This window comes from Diabrotica virgifera, chromosome 8 (genome assembly GCF_917563875.1).
Source record: "Diabrotica virgifera virgifera chromosome 8, PGI_DIABVI_V3a".
Lineage (NCBI taxonomy): Eukaryota > Metazoa > Arthropoda > Insecta > Coleoptera > Chrysomelidae > Diabrotica > Diabrotica virgifera.
The window spans coordinates 183,271,659-183,291,437 of record NC_065450.1 but is presented as its reverse complement, the minus strand read 5'-3'; the positions used below and the strand labels follow the sequence as shown (position 1 = coordinate 183,291,437).

At 34.3% G+C, this 19,779-nt stretch overlaps 1 protein-coding gene across 1 annotated transcript; it reads left to right on the top strand.

Annotated features, from left to right (window-relative positions):
• Positions 1-7,869: 7,869 nt before the first annotated feature.
• LOC126889636 (uncharacterized) lies at positions 7,870-9,874 on the top strand. Its single transcript, XM_050658136.1, has 2 exons — positions 7,870-9,429; positions 9,516-9,874. The coding sequence occupies exons 1-2, from the start codon at positions 8,952-8,954 to the stop codon at positions 9,707-9,709; spliced, it is 672 nt and encodes a 223-aa protein (XP_050514093.1). The 5' UTR covers positions 7,870-8,951; the 3' UTR covers positions 9,710-9,874.
• The last annotated feature ends 9,905 nt before the right edge of the window (positions 9,875-19,779 follow it).

The window sequence follows — 19,779 nt, the reverse complement described above, 5'->3', positions numbered from 1 at the left end:
CAGTCAATCTAGAATCTTTCATCGATTTTTTTCCGATTTTATTGTTAATAGTTTAAAAACCAAATCTACGATAGGCAACACAAATTACATCAAGAAAATTTTAAGTGAGGTATTTTTAAGTAGTCTAAAAGCTCAGTTTAGAAAAGAGTTTCTTTTCAAAATAAAAAAGACTTATTAGGTACTCATTAAGTTTATCATCATCTATAGTTAATACAGTTAAAATTTTTTAATTATCTTGCATAACTCGTTTATATGATAAATAAATAAATAAGTAGATACTTAATTCAAGTCCTAAACCGATCTAGATGGCCCCAAACCAAAGAAAAAGTAATAAATAAATTTATCACTTTACGTAGTGATTAACTAGAGAAATCATCATCATCATCAACAGCTATTCCATCCATCGTCGAATGTAAGCCTCCCTTAGGACGACTTAGGTGTGTCCATTCATTTCTGTTTGCTGTTTTTTTTGCATCCATTCGTGTCCACCCATTCGCTTGATGTCATCAAACCATCTTTTTTTGACGTCTGCCTCTAGTTCTTTTGCTTGTCCTTGGTCGCCATTCAAGAATTCGCATTGTCCAACGGTTGTCGTCCATTCTTGCGATGTGTCCTCATTTTAACATGGTAACCTTCTGGATCACATCTGTTACTTTTGATCGCCTTCTTATCTCTTCATTGGACTTGCGATCACTCAGCTTAATGTTGAGCATTCTCCGTTCCATAGCTCTCTGAATCACTTGAAGTTTGTGGACTACGACTACGCTGTTGTTAAAAGCCATGGCCGTGGTGTGTTGAGTCGTGAACCTTAAAACGAGATACGTGCGGAAGATTGGACACATTATTTGAGATGTGGCTACAGGGCCGGCGATAACGGGCCTACAAGGGATGCACTGCAGGCGGGCGCCCCTATTTGGAAGGGGGGGCGCCAAAATGAGACTCTTTGTGCTGGTGTTATACAAAATATACTAATTTAATAAAACCGAAGGGTGCCTGTGCTAGTTTTGCAGGCGGACACCTCTAAGCTTATACATACCCTAGCACATGTAGGGGAGAGTTGGACAAAACCGGGTAGGTTGATAAAACCGGGTACCCTTTAATTCTTCTAACTGTCTGCTGCTATCTATTAGACAATGTTAAAATTAGTGTCCCTTTACCACCAACAGTCGTGTGTATTCATTTCTACTTCATTTGAGTAATCTGTGCCGGAGCAGTAAGACATCACCTGTTTTTTGATGCAGGAAACTCGATTTTTAAGTTAAGTTGATAGCTGTTTTCTCCGCTAATGAATAACTAATGGCCATTTAAAAATTTAATACATGTAACCTAGTATATTACCTTTAATTTGGCCAAAAATTTTGATTATTTCATAACTTAAAAATTTAAATAACATTTAATGTCTTGTTTACGCGTTTGACAAAACCGGGTAGTCCGAAAATCGACAAAACCGGGTACCCGATTTTATCAGACCTGTTGTTACTTCCAGTTTCTGCAGTTGTTTTTTGCTTTTAGTTAACTACAACATGTGGCTTCTTCTGTTGCTAATAGGAAAGCTAATAGGAAAAAATCTCCAGTTGTAAAAAAATTAAAACTAAATGAACTGGACAAAAAAAAAAAGAAAAAATGTGGTAAAAAAGGCTGCACCAAAAACAAAATTTTGGAGAGTTTGGAGGAAGAAGATTATAATGACGATGCGTGTCTATATTACAATTAACTATTTTCAAATTATAATGCGAAGGAAAGCTGAATAAAATGTGTGTCTTGCACCAAATGGGCTTATGACGCCTGTAGTGCCTATGATGATGTAGATGAAGTTTTTATTTGTGACTTCTGTTCATAGATTTTCGATTTTTGTTCACATACTTTTAATAAATATTTTATTTTCTGTCCATTAGTCTTTTTCCATGTTAATTAAGTTATTACCCGGTTTTATCATACCGGTTGGACAAAACCGGGTATTTTGCAATATTTTCATAAAAATAAAAAAAAATTAAAAATCTAAGAATATTTTTAAAAATTGACATTGGCATATCAAACTTAAGTCATTTGAGAATATTTCAATCTGCAGCAAACATTTGCTACTCTCACATAGCACAAGATACAGACGGTTTTTGGAGTGGTAGGGGAGAGTTGGATAAAACGGGATAGTCGGATAAAACGGGATACCTAGCCTAGAGACCCAACTAGTGTTGCTATCAATCGGACAACGACGAAAATTTGTTCTCAGTCGTCATTTTAACATTCTCAGTTCGTTTTACCTCGATGCCACTATTTAATGAAAAGTTGTTGTGTTTAGAATTGTTTAGAGTCAAAAATTTTTTTGGTACTTTGTACTTTTAAGTGCGTTGTTTTCTACATTATATTGCCTACATATATAAACATATAATTCTGGTGACTACTACACTTGATTTAGCACTCATTATAACGAATATTCTCATGTGTCGTCTATCTAATTTTACTTTCACGTTTAGGCAGGAGCCATTTTTGTTTTGAAAAATGTCTGAGTTGGACAAAACGGGACACTTATGAGTTGGATAAAATGGGATACAGTTTCTTATGTCCCGTTTTATCCACCTATTTATTTGTTGGCCTATTAATTTTTTAAATAGCGATAAAGCGCGTTCTCATAATGCAGAAAAGAACAACATATTTTTATGTGACTTTTGTTCTGATATAAGTACCTAGTCCTAAATAAAAGGCCTTATTTCCCATTTTGCAATAAAATATAAAAAGGCCTATTTTTAAGTTTGTGACTACTGGAGATATTGTTTTTTCAAAGGTAAATTTTGCTTTGCAGTCTTATGTCTACTTACTTATACTTTTTAGATAATTTTATGCAAAAAATTAAATATTGTGAACGTATCCCGTTTTATCCAACCGTGGTATGCTAAAACGGGATGTGTAGGACTTTAATAAATATTTTTTCTTTACTATTTTCCAGTCATTAAAAATAGCTAAAATTATGTTTTTTGTGTGCTTCAATAAATGTTATACCTATAAAAAATAATATTACGATAATTTCTTTAACATTTTTTCCGTAATAAAAATAAACAAGAATGGTATCCCGTTTTGTCCAACTCTCCCCTACCCGGTTTTGTCCAACTCTCCCCTACTGTGTGGCTATATCGGAAAATACTTAAGATCCCGTCGACTGGCCGAGAAGTGTTTTCAGTTCTCGCACATTAAGATGACCAGTACCTATTTAGTCGATGTGTTTGTATTGTTTTTACCCAATTTTGAAAAAAACGTGAAAACGTTGAATTATCCACGTCCGTCTGTCCGTAAACACAACTCTTCCGTCATTAAATCAGGTACATTGACAAATGAGGTGTCGAATGAAAGCTTATTACCCAAGGGTGGTACTACAAGTCAGAAATTTGAACTAGGACTTCCGATTTTAGAAATGCAACCGGAAGTACCGTTTTAAAGTCACATGAGAACAAATCTGTACTTTTAATTTTTATATCATTTCCGGTTAAAAAGTTCTAACCGGAAGTGCCATATTATAGTCCGAGAAAAAGTACGTGTGACATATTAATCGGGGCGCATTGAAAAGTAGAGCTTGAATCTTTATTTCCGGTTTTGAAGTCATTTCTTTTTGACCAGTTATGACCAAAAGTTTAGTAAAAATGACTCAAAACTAGTGAAATCGTATCACAATCGATGCAAAGTTACACGAAGAGTTCAAATATCGACTTCCGGTTCTACTTTCGGTCACTTTGGTTGAAAGTCTAGGACTTATGAAGTCCAATTACCTACTTGTTTTTAAGTTTATTATTTTGCAGTTAAGTATAAAATTTGCTAGTAACTGATTGGGTATGATGCCACTCTAGTTATATTGTTCTGGATTCGCATGTATATTAGAATGTGATCTACCTATATCATATTATTATATTTGATTTCTTATTATGTAGTAAGAATTGTCTTGTGGAGACTTCCAGGTATAAATCTGCTTGTAGGTAGTTTATAGAAAGACCTTGTCAACGAAACAAAATTGCAATTTTTCTTGTTCACTCTAAATCCGTCATTGGTTTTCAATTTTAAATTGGTTTTTATTTCAATTTTAGTAAATTGTGTTTGTTATTGTTCTTATTTATGTTTCTAATTTCTATTTCTAAGTTATTCTATATCCGTCTTTGTTCCACTTATTCTGGGGTTGACAGACAGAAATGCAAAATTAAATATAAGGGAATGATTTTTAAACAATTTTTATTTTTTTCTTTGGTTATTAGGTACATTTTGATCCAAAAATCCTGATAAATTTGAAGGTGTGAAAAGTTATCCAGAATTTTACTGATCTTATCTAATGTGTAGAAAAAAATGATTGTGTTTCGTCCTATTATGATCAGTACTTACAGTCAAACAACAAATTAAGTAATACAGATAGATGAACAAATGAATTCTTAATATCTAAAAAAAATACGAAAATATTGAGGCATAAATTGCTGTAGTAAGGCCGCATTGATATTATCGAAAAAAGTAATTTTCTGATCTTTTTCAAGTTTTTTTATTGAATTTTTCAAAATAAATTAATTGATTGGTTAAGTTTAAATCTTTGTCTATTTGTTTAAAAGCCCATTTTTACACAATATGACACACACATTTTAGAGAATATCAAAGTGGTTTTAGGCCTGGTCGATCAACAACAGACCAGATCTTTGTGCTAAGGCAAATACTGGAAAAAACCAATGAATTCAATATCGACACATACCATCTTTTCGTAGATTTTAAATCGGCCTATGATAGTGTCCTAAGAAATAAATTGTATGAAGCCATGGATGAATTCCACATCCCTGATAAACTGATAAGATTGGTTAAGGCTGCAATGCGTAAAGTCGTTTGCAAAGTCGAAATACAGGGCGAACAATTACAGGCGTTTGAAACAAATGTTGGGCTGCGACAGGGAGATGGGCTGGCGTGTCTCCTCTTCAACATAGCTCTGGAAAAGGCGGTCAGAGATGCACGAATAGACAACAGAGGAAATATTTTTATAAATCATCCCAAATTTTGGCATATGCAGATGACGTGGACCTAGTTGCCCGCACAACACGCAAACTAGAAGAAATGTATACCACCTTCTCAAATGCCTCAAAAAATATGGGCCTGAAAGTAAACGATGAGAAAACTAAGAAGTAGACATATGAGAAGCAGAAACTTAAGCCAAAAACAAAAATAACCATATACAAAACCCTTATACAACCAGTGTTGAGATACGGATCGGAGACATGGACCATCACCAAGGCAGATGAAAACCTTCTGCTTATATTTGAACGAAGGATCCTGAGAGGAATATTCGGTGGCATCTGCGAAAATGGTATTTGGAGGAGGAGGAGGGACAACTACGAAGTATACCAGAGATATAAACATATATTTGGTGGTAAAGACGTAGTATCTCTTATAAGAATAGGAAGACTAAGATGGGCAGGACATCTAGCAAGATCACAGCATAACAACCCTCCTAGAAGAATCCTTATGTCACAACCTGTGGGAAGTAGAAATAGGGGTATGCCAAAACTTAGATGGAAGGATGGTGTAGATGAGGATGGGAGAAAAAAGACGCAGCAAACTGGCAACGGTTGGCAATGGATAGGACTGATTGGCGTAATAGACTTGGGAAGGTCGAGTCTCTTTCATAGGACTGTAGCACCATTGATGATGATGATATGACACACACATTGTATAAATGCCTGTATATCCGCACTCCACCAATAACCGAGCACTACCATCGATGCGGGGTGGAGATGAAATACCGGAAAAATATAAAACGCCGCGAACCACTATAGAGAACCGAGTTCGATCTGGTAAAAGCTCTTATCTCCTGGTCACTGAGTATTGATTAGAGGCCACCGTACTTTCCCGTACCTGTGTGTGTGTGTGTGTTCACAAAGAGGGGATGGCATTAGATAAACTTTTTGCCACAGATATTAATTTTTTTTTCTGACAATCGAGTATTGATCGATCGCTTACATTCCTCGTTTGTGTCGAGTATTGATCAACCGACTCCGTTCCACCTCTAACCTAGGCTGAGTATTCAGTCGCTCCAACGATTTTTGGGTATTGATCAAAGATAATCCTTTACCCCATCTATCCCATTGCCGCAAATGTTAGAGCTATTCGTCACAACATGTAGGTCTAATGGAAGGAAAAGCAATTGGATTAAACTTGCTTTCTCATTCCTTCGTTTTGAAGGTCTTCCAGATGGTCTCGATCTATTGGGTTTTTCGGATCCCCCAATTTTTATAAGATAAAAATAATGATCATTAGTAAGAACATCAGCATACGATACACCGTTAGAAAAAGCGGAGAAAATATGCTATTTGGGCTGCAATATTAGCGAAATGAAAACTCTTATTAAAAAAGCCAGAATCACTTTTAACGGCCTTAGAAAGATTCTCTGAAACTTACCTTTAAGTATCACTATACGTATTTATAAAGGTACGTATCCATACGAGGGTACTACGTGTTCGGTGTAGCAGCTCCGCATAGTGGATACGTTGGTGCTCGCCGCTCAACCTCTTCGATTCAACCGGTTTGCGGTTTATATGTAGAGGAGCACATGCCGTATCCATTTGAGCAGCTACACCGAGCACGGAGCACCCACGTGTGGATACGTACCTTAAGAATTCTTATATGTTATGTCTTTATGTTACGTCTTTAGTGTCTTCTACGGAGTAGAAAGCTGGAGTATTACAAAAGATACCATAAAACGGTTAGAGGCATATGAAATAGGGTAAGTGCACCAGTAATGGACATACCGCTAGTAATGGTCACCTTAAGCCAATTAACGTCATTATATTCATTTCTTATTACATTTTACCGCACATTTTTACATTACCCTGTTGATTATACTATCCATAATACAAGGACGAACTCTGCGCCATCTGACAATGGTTTTTGACAAACTGTCATGCGTAAAACTTTGGCGCGCCAAAAATCAGTTTGTTTTGATCTATCAGACAAGTTGTGTAGTCGTTGGGTTGAAATTAGTGCCGTAAACGTATTATTGAAATTTATATATTTATTTTGTGTTGTTACACATTTAAAGGGTAAGTACTTTGCATTTTTTATTCATATTTACTAAAAACATTATTATGAAAGTTTTTGATCATGGGTGACCATTACTGAATGAAAATTCTGTTAGAAATTTAGAAATGGTCACCACGGGTGTCCATTTCTAAAATACAATGATCTATTAATGGTCACCAACATATTCGATCCATTTAGCGCTTTAAAAATTATGTGTTATTTTTTATTTATGTTTGTTTGCTTAATACATCATTGTGGAGGTTTTTGATTATGGGTGGCCATCGTTAAAATACAATCATTTATTAATGGTCTCTTTATCCATTTCGAATTTAGAGCTTTAAAGAATTTAAAGTAACCTGTAATTTCTTATTATTATAGACATGGATACCCAGAGAGGAAAGAAAAGGCCTTTTTTTAAATGGACGGAAGATAAAATGAGCCTTGCTATAGACGCAGTAAAAAATGAAGGCATGTCCAAAAAATGTGCAGCTAAAGAATTTTGTGTTCCTAGAACAACCTTAAAGCGTAGACTTGAAAACAATGGTCTTAAACGAAAAATGGGTCCTAAAACTATTCTTTCAGAAGGCGAAGAGAAATTATTAGTTAATTGGATCTTGTCTATGGGCAGAAAGGGCTTTCCTGTTAATGCAACAAATCTACTCTCCACGGTGCATAAAATTATGAAAGAAACTGGGAGGTCGACTGTTTTTAAAGATGGGATGCCCGGGAAAACTTGGTTCGCTGCTTTTCTTCGAAGACATCCTGAGATAAAAAAACGAAGAGCAGAGTCTATTACAAAATCAAGAGCTGCCGTCTCTAAAGCTGATATAGAAAAATGGTTTAATGAAATTGAAAACTATTTAAAAGAAGAAGATATGATTGACATACTAAAATACCCAAATAGGATATACAATGCAGACGAAACCGGGTTTAGCCTTGATCCTAAATCTGGTATTGTCCTTGGGCCGGCGAAATTGGAAGAAGACTTTTATGAGAGAAAATCTAATGCAGAAAAAGAGCAAATAACTGTTATGGCCTGTTTTTCAGCCGATGGTATCACAGTTCCACCAATGGTCATATATCCGTACAAAAAAATACCAAAGGATATAGTTAATTCTGCACCACCAGAATGGGCAGTGGGACGATCAGACTCCGGATGGATGAACTCGGAAGTATTTTATGAGTATATCGGCAACCATTTTTTGCCCTATCTCAAAGAAAAAAATATACCACAACCTGTTTTGTTTTTCGTGGATGGACATAGGTCCCATCTAACTAAACAAGTCAGCGAATTATGTGAAGCAAGTGGTATCATCCAACGCCACTCATATTCTCCAACCAGCCGATGTTTCAATTTTTAAATCTTTAAAAACTGGTTGGCATACAATAGTAAGAACATGGAAATTTGAAAACTTTCCGAAGGATGTAACAAAGTATACATTTGCAACCATTCTAAGTACGGTTTTTAAAAAATATGCAACGGAAAGTACAATACGCAACGGTTTTAGAAAATGTGGACTGTTTCCTTTTGAAAAAAGCAATGTTGATTACACCAAATGTGTTTCCACTCGGCAAGTTGTAGATCCTACAAATCTATCAGATATTAAAAACACAATTAATATAAAAGGGAATATATTATCCGAACTTGAGAAAAAAATACCACCACTTGAATTGAATCATTTCAGAACAAATTTCGACAATAAAGATGACTGGAAGGGAGACTTACAATTTAAGAAACTTTATGAGGTTTGGGCAGAATTTAAAAATGAAGCTTTATTAGTAACAAATAAACATAAACATGTCACTGGGGAGGATGACTAACTTAATGGAAGGAAATGAAGAAATGTCAATATCGTTTTCAGTTCCAACAGCGTCAACTTCAACTCCAAACGGTAAGCAGAGAGAAGAGAGTGTAATTCTTCCAAATGAAGAACAGTCACAGAACGGGAACAGCACTATTTTACAAGATAAAAGTACTACTAAATGTTTCAGAGTCATTTCTCTCACCGGATAAATTAGAAAACGTTGCGCTGTATAAGGACAAAGAAGACCAAGGATATGTGGTTAGCACTCCTTTCAAAAAATGTCTCATTTTTCCTAAGACTCCTGAAAAAGACCCACCCAAAAGAAAACGAAAAATATTTCCAGCAGTTGTATCCACTACACTTTACAGGGCCCATTATGATAATATAACGTCTAAAAGTGGCCCTTCAAAACAATCACAAATTAAAATAAAAAAGCCTGCAGTAAAGAGAAAAGTAATAAGCGAATCTGAATCTTCTGCCGATGATGTTCCTTACTGTGATGAAGATCTAGATGCGAGTGATGTTGAAAATTATACGATCAAGAATATTCATGATGGAGATTTTGTTATTATCAAATACAATGGAAATCTTTATCCAGGTAACATTCTATAACTATAATATATTTGTTGTTTCCGTCTCCTAACAGAATTATGTTTTAATGATCAAAATTTTTCTTTGTTCTAGGAAAAGTGATAAAAGCTAACCAGGAAGGAGCAGAAGTTTCGTCAATGGAAAAAGCAGGCTATGACTGGAAATGGCCAGAAAAAGAAGATGTATTATTTTATTTTTATGAGGACATTAAAAAGATTATAAGGGAACCATTAGTTAAAGGCAAACGGGGTTATTACTCAGTACCAGAACTATCTAGTTTTCTTTAAAGTGCGTTATACAATTTTTAAGTGAAACATTTTTTTGTAGGACATCACGGGCGTAGCCAGGTTTTAGTTTCGGGAGGGGTTTAAGAAAATAAAACGACAAAAAGTACATAAAATAACCCTTATATTCATAAGAAAAATTTTATAAATCTTAATATTTAACTTTTAGGGGGGGGGGGGTTGAAACCCGAAACCCCCCCGGCTACGCCCATGGGACATAAGTTTACATTTTGCTATGTTTTTTTTGAATGGTTGTTAAAAATTTCAGCAATGTAACGTAGTGAAAAGCTTATATAAAAATATATTTGATAAAGTGTCCATTACTAAATTATCGAGAGTCCATCACTAGAGTTTTTGTGACCATTACTGGCGATTTTGGCATTTGTGTAGCAAAAAATATTTTTTTGGAAAAACAATTTTTTTTTAGTTATTTACTTGGATGTATATGAAAGTATATACCTTTCTTAGTATCCTAGCACAGTAAAAAAAATTGTAAGTCAAATACTTCATTAGAACGAATAAAAATAGTACAAAATTTTCTCTTGGGTGTCCATTACTAGTGCACTTACCCTATGGTAGGTACTACCGACGTATGTTATGGATCTAAAGGTACGTAGAAATATGCGCGCCGTATATGCGATACGCGTTCGTGGCGGGTTCGTTAGATTAATACGCGTTAGAAGGTGTTTTTAAGTGACACACAAACGGTCCGCACACGATGCAACTTCTGTCGGCGCTAAGAACGCATGGCGTACACACAGCGCGAAGTGCGCGGCGCGCATATCTGTACATACCTTAATATATACACCACACAACAAACATAACTACTCGTATTATCCAAAGGCTAAGAAAATACAAAGAAATTATAACACCGTGAACACAAAATTGGCTTATTTTGGCCACATTATGCGTAATAATAAATACCAACTTCTATTGTTCTATATGGCTTCTCCATGGCAATATTGAGTGCAAAACAGGACCTGGGCGCAGACGTATCCTGGCTAGCCAATCCTAGAAAATGGACTGGTCTAACGTCAACTACTCTATTTCGAAAATGAATAACAATTTCGTTACAACACAAAACTATACAGCCGCATTCAGGGGCGTAACAAAGGCCCCCGCAGCATGCAGCTTGCGGGGGGGGGGGCAATATGTCAGGGGCCCCATCTTGTCGTCTAATAAATGTAAAAATGTGTTATTGTTATATTATTGTGCTCATACATAGGCAACGTTTTTTAAGCAATGCAGTATTGAAAATACAGTTGCCCATCAGATGATACAGTGATCGTATGTATGTATTGTATGCATGTATTAATAAAATTGTAGATAATATTCGATGATAGTAGTGCACGAAGAAAGTTGTTCATCTCATAGAATAATACTATGTAAGAATATAGTGGTCTATTAATTTTCTTTCTATTTTATTATATAGCAATAAAGATGAAAAATGTAAGTTTTCATAAACAGTGCACGAATACACTAATAGCCCAGTAAATGACCGTTTTGGAGTGGAGTTATTATCAGCGTCACGACGTATTTGCTAGACAATTTGGATTTAGCTTCTACTTATTCTCCACTTCAAAGTTGGAGTTGTCCCGTCGGTTGCTTTTACTTGGAAGGTGAAAGTCACCCCTTCTCGAGGGTGAAAAATATACGTTTCAAATAAGTCCGGAAATGGATAATACATTGACCAATTATAAGCAACTTTTGTTCTATAGAGCTTCTTTATCCAAGTCAATACTTTTCAAGTGACCTGCGAGTGAAAATGTTTATTTTTCAACAAAAAAACCACGTATTCAGGCGGTTTTCGCAAATAACTCAAAAAATAAGTATTTTATCGAATTAAATATATTATCAAAAAATTATCGAAAAAATATTTTTAGCAAAAAGGTAGCTTATAAAAAACAAAAAAACAATGATGTACATATTCGTGAAGTCTATCGACACAGTAAAAGGAAAGTTGTAGCTCATGAAAAATTGTTCTTCTTTGTTCAATTTCAAATCGAATATTTTAACGTGAAATAACCAACAAACGAAGCACTATTCGGGGAAAACTCATTGAAATTTTTTTTAATGTTTAAAAAAGAGCTTTATTTTTTATTTTTATAGCATTTTTTGTAGCATTTTATCGCAAGCTTCTAGCATCAAAACTAAGCGAATAACTCTCAATATAAAGTTGACCCTTTTTTTTGCTAAAAAAATGTGAAAATCTCCCCCTAAGTTGGATCGGTTCGAAGTTCTTATTTTTGAAAAAAATTGGTTTTATAGTAAAAAAAGTTTTTATACACCTGTCCCGCTTGCTACGAGAAAACTATTTTTATTTTTGTGCTGAACGGTAGTAAAGGTTGTGATGAACGAGGTAAAGTGTGAGGTAACCTAAGCTATGCATGAATCATAAAAAAGTTTATGCCCCCCCCCCAATCGGTCTTGGATCCGCCCTTGAGTATTAGTGATACGAAATATATCAAAGTGTAAAGAAATGTAGGTTTTGCTTTTATAAATATTTTTGTTTCATTTTGTTTTTCTCTACGACAAAAATCTACGACTCGTTAGAACCCTTTCAAAAATAAGCACTTTGAAACCGTCAAACTTAGAGGTTATATAAAAAAAGTTAAGTAATTTGTAAAGCGGTAATCATTAGTTTCATTTGGGGTGCTAAATAGGGGGAGATTTTCACAATGTTTTGCCAAAAAAGTCTTTAACTGTATTTTGAGCGTAATTTGATGACATAAATTTTTATAAAAAGTCAACAAAATTTAAAACTTTTTTTTTAACACTTTAAAAAAGTTTTATTGATTTTTTTCCGAAAAAGGCTTCATTTTTTGGTTACATATTTCACGTAAAAATATTCGATGTGGAATTTGACGAAAAAGAACAATTTTTCATGAGCTACAGATTTGCATTTACCTGGTCGGTAGACTTAATTTTTGTATGAGCTAGATTTTTTCTACTTACTAATACTTACTTTTTGAGCCATTTGCAAAAAACAGCCCGAAAACGTGGTTTTTCTCGTAAATAACTCTAAAAGTATTGACTGCACCACTTCGGTGGTGACATTGAAAATTACACGGTATCGCCGTATTTCACGTTCATTTAATGAGCTATAACACATAATATATAAGTTTTTGTTACACATGTCGCATTTAATAATTTTTTAAATGGGGCCCCATTTCCAATTCTGCGGGGGGGGGGGCGACGGATTTTGTTACGCCACTGGCCGCATTATATTCTAGTTCAATCAGAGAGTGCAACAAGCACCTCTACCGGTTTCGAAACTTATTATTCTCTCATCAGGAGGCACATATATGCTGTTCTCTCTGACCCAACCAGAACAAACCCCGGCGTGCAGTTATGGATTGCAACGAACGAAATGGCAGGGATACCATAGAGGCAACTGCTAGCAAAATACTAAGTTTTCAATCTAATAGCACATAAAACAACATTAAAAATATTACTCTACATCCCACCAGATTGAAAACAATGGGAACCTTCTCTGGTTACCCTCCGAGGCTTCTAAAATTTGCAAGCCATAACGGATGCTGAGACTAAAGAAGATGAGGGAATTTTACAATTTATAATTCACGTCCCATCTGCTCAGCGCGAAGTTCTCTCATCTTCTTTAGTCTCAGCATCCGTTATGGCTTGTAAATTTTAGAAGCCTCGGAGGTGTAACCAGAGAAGGTTCCCATTGTTTTCAATCTGGTGGGATGTAGAGTAATATTTTTAATGTTGTTTTATGTGCTATTAGATTGAAAACATAGTCTTTTGCTAGCAGTTGCCGCTAGGGCATCCCTGCCATTTCGTTCGTTGCAATCCGTAACTGCATGCCGGGTTTGGCCTGGTTGGGTCAGAGAGAGCAGCATATGTGCCTCCTGATGAGAAACTAATAAGTTTCGAAACCGGTAGATGTGCTTGTTGCACTCTCTGATTGAACTAGAATATACTGCGGCTGTAGTTTCGTGCTTCGAAATTGAAAATGGTTATTCATTTTTGATTTACATGTTTACTCCGATTGGAGTACGAAGGGAACCATTCTGGTTGTAACTTTACCGCGCTGAGGAGATGGGACGTGAATTATAAATTGTAAAATTCCTCCATCTTCTTTAGTCTCAGCATCCGTTATGGCTTGCAAATTTTAGAAGCCTCGGAGGTGTAACCAGAGAAGGTTCCCATTGTTTTCAATCTGGTGGGATGTAGAGTAATATTTTTAATGTTGTTTTATGTGCTATTAGATTGAAAACTTAGTCTTTTACTCTATTTCGAGCTACTGTGAATAGAATAAGATGGGTCAATGTGGTCGCCAACATCACTAGAAAACAGGTATCTTTAGAAGCTCATGTACTTGTTCCTTCAGATAATATGACGTGGATATAGAGATATAATTGCTTAGCTACCATCGCTTTGCTTTATAGATTGCTCAGTCGATGTTAATATTACGTCTAAAATTTGGATCCGGTCTATTGCACTGCGTAGTTGCCAATAAGTTATTGCAGAAGAAACCTTAATCTTAAGGTTATTATAAAGAAATTTGCATTTGAGTGGAGTGGTTAAGTTTCCAGCACAAGTAGAAAGAAATATAATTTTAATTTATTGTACATCTAATTTTTGGGTAAACAGTAGCGATCAACAGGTAGCAACAAAATATAACTTCGGGAGATAGTATCATAAACTTTGGCAACAGTGGTTATCTTTGACATTATCTAAGATTAATATTTTGACAATATCATAGTCGCGCTAAATGGAAGTAATAGAAAACGATTTTATTATTAATAAATAGATATTTATAAAAATAAACCAAAATGGGTTAAAATTTTATGTTAAGATAGGTACAGTAGATAGTTAGATAGGTACTTAACCGACCGTCGGCTTAACCGACCGACCCTACTCCTTTTTGGATGATACTATTTTTAGATTAGAGGTCATACAAGTTTCATAATTTGCCTTGTGAGTGATATTGTTAATTACATATGTATATACACATCGACGTTCGTTTCACTTTATGTTTTGACTTAATTTGTTTGAAAATGAATCGTGACCCATGGGAAAAGTTATAGCGGACTGACTATATTATGTACATACTACTTTTTTGTTTATAGATCATAAAATATATATATTTTTAATAGAGTTACATATGTAATGTCTTTCTGAGGGTGGTTTTAAAGATTTTCGGTTTAACCGACTTTTTGATTATCCGACCTATGGGCAGGTCCCGTCTTGGTCGGTTAAGAGGGCGTCTACTGTATTTAGAAAGGTATTTGCATGAAATATCTAATAATAAAACAATAATAAATAATAATTATTTGTTGTGAAGCGAAACAAATTTCGATTTTCGCATAATTTTGACACGGTTTTTAATGGACTTTTTCTTGAAAGGTTTCACTTTATTTTTCGTTTGATTTACTTTTTCCATTTTGTTAAACTATTGATACTATTTTTAGAATAAAAAATCCTCCTAAAACTTTATATATTCGCATTAGAATTCGAAATATTTTTACGTAAAATATACTTACCTACTTACATATAACTAAACTCACAATTAACAACAATCTATTCTTTCAAAGAGACCAACAACTTATACAACAACAAATATATAATAAATTAACTATCAATAAACACTACTTTCCTATGAAACAACAATAACGAATTCTTAAATTAACACACTACTGCACTGAACAGATATCGATAAAGATGACAGAACAGATTAGAGAAAATCTGACGCAGGTTTGTCAAAATGACAGTGATAATTTCTCTATGTTGCCTAATTAGTTATTTAGTTATATGTTCGATTTCTTTTTAGAAATAAAAAAATTTTAGTAGTTCCAAGATTACACAAAATCTAGGCATGGGATAAAAAAGTTTATTTGAAGAAAGTTTATTTTTTTTTCTTCTTAATGGCGGTACAGGCTAGTTTTTTCAATATTTTATTTAGTTATAGAGTAATTTCCACGTACTAACATATTTCTGAAATTGGTCTCTGTACCGCCATTATTATATTACGAATATGTGTGCCAAATATCTCGACAAAATATTCAAAATTAGAGCCGCAATCTTGGAACGCGTTTGTTGCTACCTGTTGATCGCTACTGTAGCCTCTTAACGAAACCACTCAAATACAAATGACTTTGTAATAGGATTAAGATTAAGATTTTCTGTAATAACTTGATGGCAACTCTACGAGGTCATTCTTTCACATAAAATCGGCACGAGTAATGGAAGGCTAAACAATTTATTAAATTCTCAATAATTTCAACTTGGCCTTTGTAGAAAAATAAACTATAGAAGCGAAAAAAAATGAATATAGGAACAGGTAAGTCTACACATCAAACATCAAATTTATAATTTACTCACTAGAAGAACGTTTTCTATAACTTTTCTGACTTGAAGATCTCCTAATAGATGGAGTTCTACTGTTCCCTGTAACATAGAGTACTGCGTAAAATGCATTTGTTTGAGTACCACACATTCATCCATCGATACAGTTCATTCTAAATGAAAGCTGGACAAAATAAAAAGCATGCTATATACCTTTCAAAATAGGATAGTGGGAAAGGTAATACATACATCTAGGTACATTTTTTTTATTTATGTATTAACAAAATTTACAATGACTATAAAATAACCAGCAGTAAGAGCATGCAAATAGAATTCTATTTTGCTGACGTCACAAAATCGAATTTCACAATGTGAGAATCGACGGTTGCTAGGCAACGTGGCGTCAGTAAAATAGAATTCTATTTTGCGTGCTCCCACTACAGCCATTTTCTACATTTCTATATATGACCTGCAGTGGAAGCACGCAAAATAGAATTCTATTTTAGTGACGTCACGTTGCCTAGCAACCGTCGATTCTCCCATTATGAAATTCTATTTTGTGACGTCAGCAAAATAGAACTCTATTTTGCGTACGTATTCGCTTCGTATCTGTTTAGTGTACAGATAGCGAATGATCGATACCGAAGCGAAGGGTCAAAAATCGAGGTCCTGGGTTGATGCCTCTTCTATACTTTGTTTCACGGAACGGAACTAGAGCTCCATTTTCCCGGCCCCTTTTGATTTACCGGGAATCGGTAATTTGTATTTCCCGGGAATCGAGAAATTTAAAAATAAGAAGTTGTTCTTTTTTAATTCTATATTATTTTTTCAATGCCATTAGTATAAAAAACGTATTTTGATTAAATATTAAACATTTTTAGAAAAATTCAACAATTTAAAAAAAAATTCAAAATTTTAAAGGAAATTTTAATAATTGGAAAATTATAAATTTGTGTATAATCTGAATTTTCGTTGTTATTATTATTGAAATATGTTTCAGGAAAACATAAATAAGTGTTTGATCCTTCAGGCTGGCTCTTTTTTTGTACAGAAATTTGCGAAGTTGAAAAGGTACGTTTGATTTCTGTTGATGTAGGTCTGATGCTTTTTAGTATATCAAATTCTTGATAAACAATTTTAATTCAAAATAAATATTTATGTTATAATTCTGGATGCTTTAAAATGAATCAGATCAGTCGCATAAACAATAGAATGTTTATGCTGACCGATATGGTACATTCTGATTTGTCGCCCAAATTGTAATGCAGGCTCCACACTCTCGGCGAAGTTACTTCACCAAAGTTGACCGAAGTCCGAAGTACCTCTCTACACACTTGTTCTACTACGCGAGGAAGTGTGATACTGACAAAGATCCCTTTAACTCGGACACGCCAGACCGACAGAGAATGAAAGTAAAACGAAGTAAGGCAAAGTTACACAAGGTGGCCGGTACTTGTTGAACCTCGATCGACTTCGGCGAGAGTGTGGAGCTCACATAAGGTTTAATGTGTCTGTATATCCAAAAAACATATTGTTAAATAAGTCTAAGCACAATGTGATGTTCACAGATGATGATGGGATGAACTGTAAGAGATATTACAGCACTTGTATAAGGAGCTTAAAGAAAATGTGAAGTAAATAGGGCTAGCCATCAATTTAGATAAAACTAAAACCCTGATACAAGCAAGGAAACTTACAAAATTTGACAATAGACAATGCATATATTGAAGCAGTCATATACCTGGGCATACAGATAACTGAGAATGGCAGCGAGGAGGGAATATGGAAAAGGATACTGCTTGCCAACAAAAAATACTTCTCTGTCCCAGGGTTTTGGATCCAAAAATATCCATAGGGAAGTAAAGTTCAAAATAAATAAAACGATCATATGACCAATAGCAGCATGTGGCACAAAACCATTGAATATGATAGAAAAGGCAATAAACCTTAGAAGAGAAGAATATTGGGACCCATCTGTGACAATGGTACATGGAGAAAATTATGAAAAAATACAAAGATTGCACTGGGCAGATCACCTTATAAGAATGGATAATAACAGACACCTAGAACACTTAGTATGGGATACTTGTCAGAAGGAAAACCAAGGAAGATGAAAATAGTAGTGTATGAAATTATCAAACAAGAGACCAAGAGATATGTAAATCGACACATACAACACTTACTCTAAGCACTTAAAGAGGCAGGTCCACAGGTCCTTTAATAATAGATAAAAATAAGATATTGGACGCCATAAAACACACACATAGGAATATCTATGAAATATTAGACTATATGAAGGGTACACGGAAAAAACCGGCTAATTCACAGATTAACAATTTTGTGTTATTGGATGTAGTACTTTTAGTCCGCTGTATCTTTATCGCTAGCTCGAGTCTTAGACTTCTAACAAAAAAACTATATTTAAAAGAAGGTATATTTTTTACATTCTGTGAATAGTTTGACTTTGCTATAATAATTCCAGCCCTGGAAATCCAGCATTGTTTCTTAAAGGGTAGTGATTTTGCTGCTTTTTCCCCTGTTTAATAAAAAAACAATTCCTTTATAGTAATTGTTTAATTCTCCGGATTAAAGAAAATAAAATTCTTCTTCTTCTTCTTATGCAATCCACTAATGGATGTTCGCGCTCACGTTTGACTATTTTTCTCTATCCCTTGCAGTATGAAAATAAAATACCATCTGTTTATGTGCCGTTGTTATGACTGACCGTCTGATTGATACCGATAGAAAGCCATCCTGTCTCGATGTTTTGGACTTAGCTTGTTGTTTTCCTGTACCACGTGGACTTAGCTTATTTTTCTCATGTATGGGTATATATTTATGGGCTTTTTCTCATGGCTTGTCTTGCTATTGCCTTGTTTAAAGGTTTCAGAAGATGCAAACTGGAATTTACTACCAGATGGCATAAAAAATGCAATTTCTACAAAAATGGACTTAACCGGTTTTCCCGTGTACCCTTCATACCTATATAAAACTACGTAAATATATTAGTTGTCTTAGAAAATCTAAGAAAATATATATAAGTATTATTAGTTTAGCACTTGCCACACAAATACTATTCTGTTCTTGCCATGACAATACAGTACAATACAAACCCTATAGTTGAATTAAAATGAAGTACTTTCTAAACAATACTACATTCCCATAAAAAATGCAACATGCAGTATACACACAAAGATTATAAGATTCCAGGGGGTCACAAGGGGGACATTCAACATCTTAGGACATTTACAAACGATTTGTTCACAGTTAGGAATTAACATAGATAAGATATCAAACATCTGCATTTATCATTATCCAATGTTGCCATAACAATACTATTCCTATTCACAATAATAAAAAATTGAATACATCTGTAAAACATAAAACACACAGGATTTAAGATATTCCAAATACATAGAAACAACTGGATACTTCAGTATTTGGAATGGAGCATGCAATTAACATGAAGAAAACAGATTACTGGTCATTTTTACTTACTCCTTTTCACACACACAGTAGTACTCTCTGTTTTTTTGCAACACCAACCACGCATGAAGAAACCTAATATTAATAGCAAACATATAAGAATGGTCATGATTATTTCCATTTCCATAGTGGAAATTTATAGATATTTTCACCTAAATTTTAGATATTGATATTTAAGAATTATTTGTAAAAAAGGTTTTCAAATGTTTTTACATTTGAACATTTGAATGTTTACTAATTACCCATAATTGAAATAATTAATTATTTTTTATATT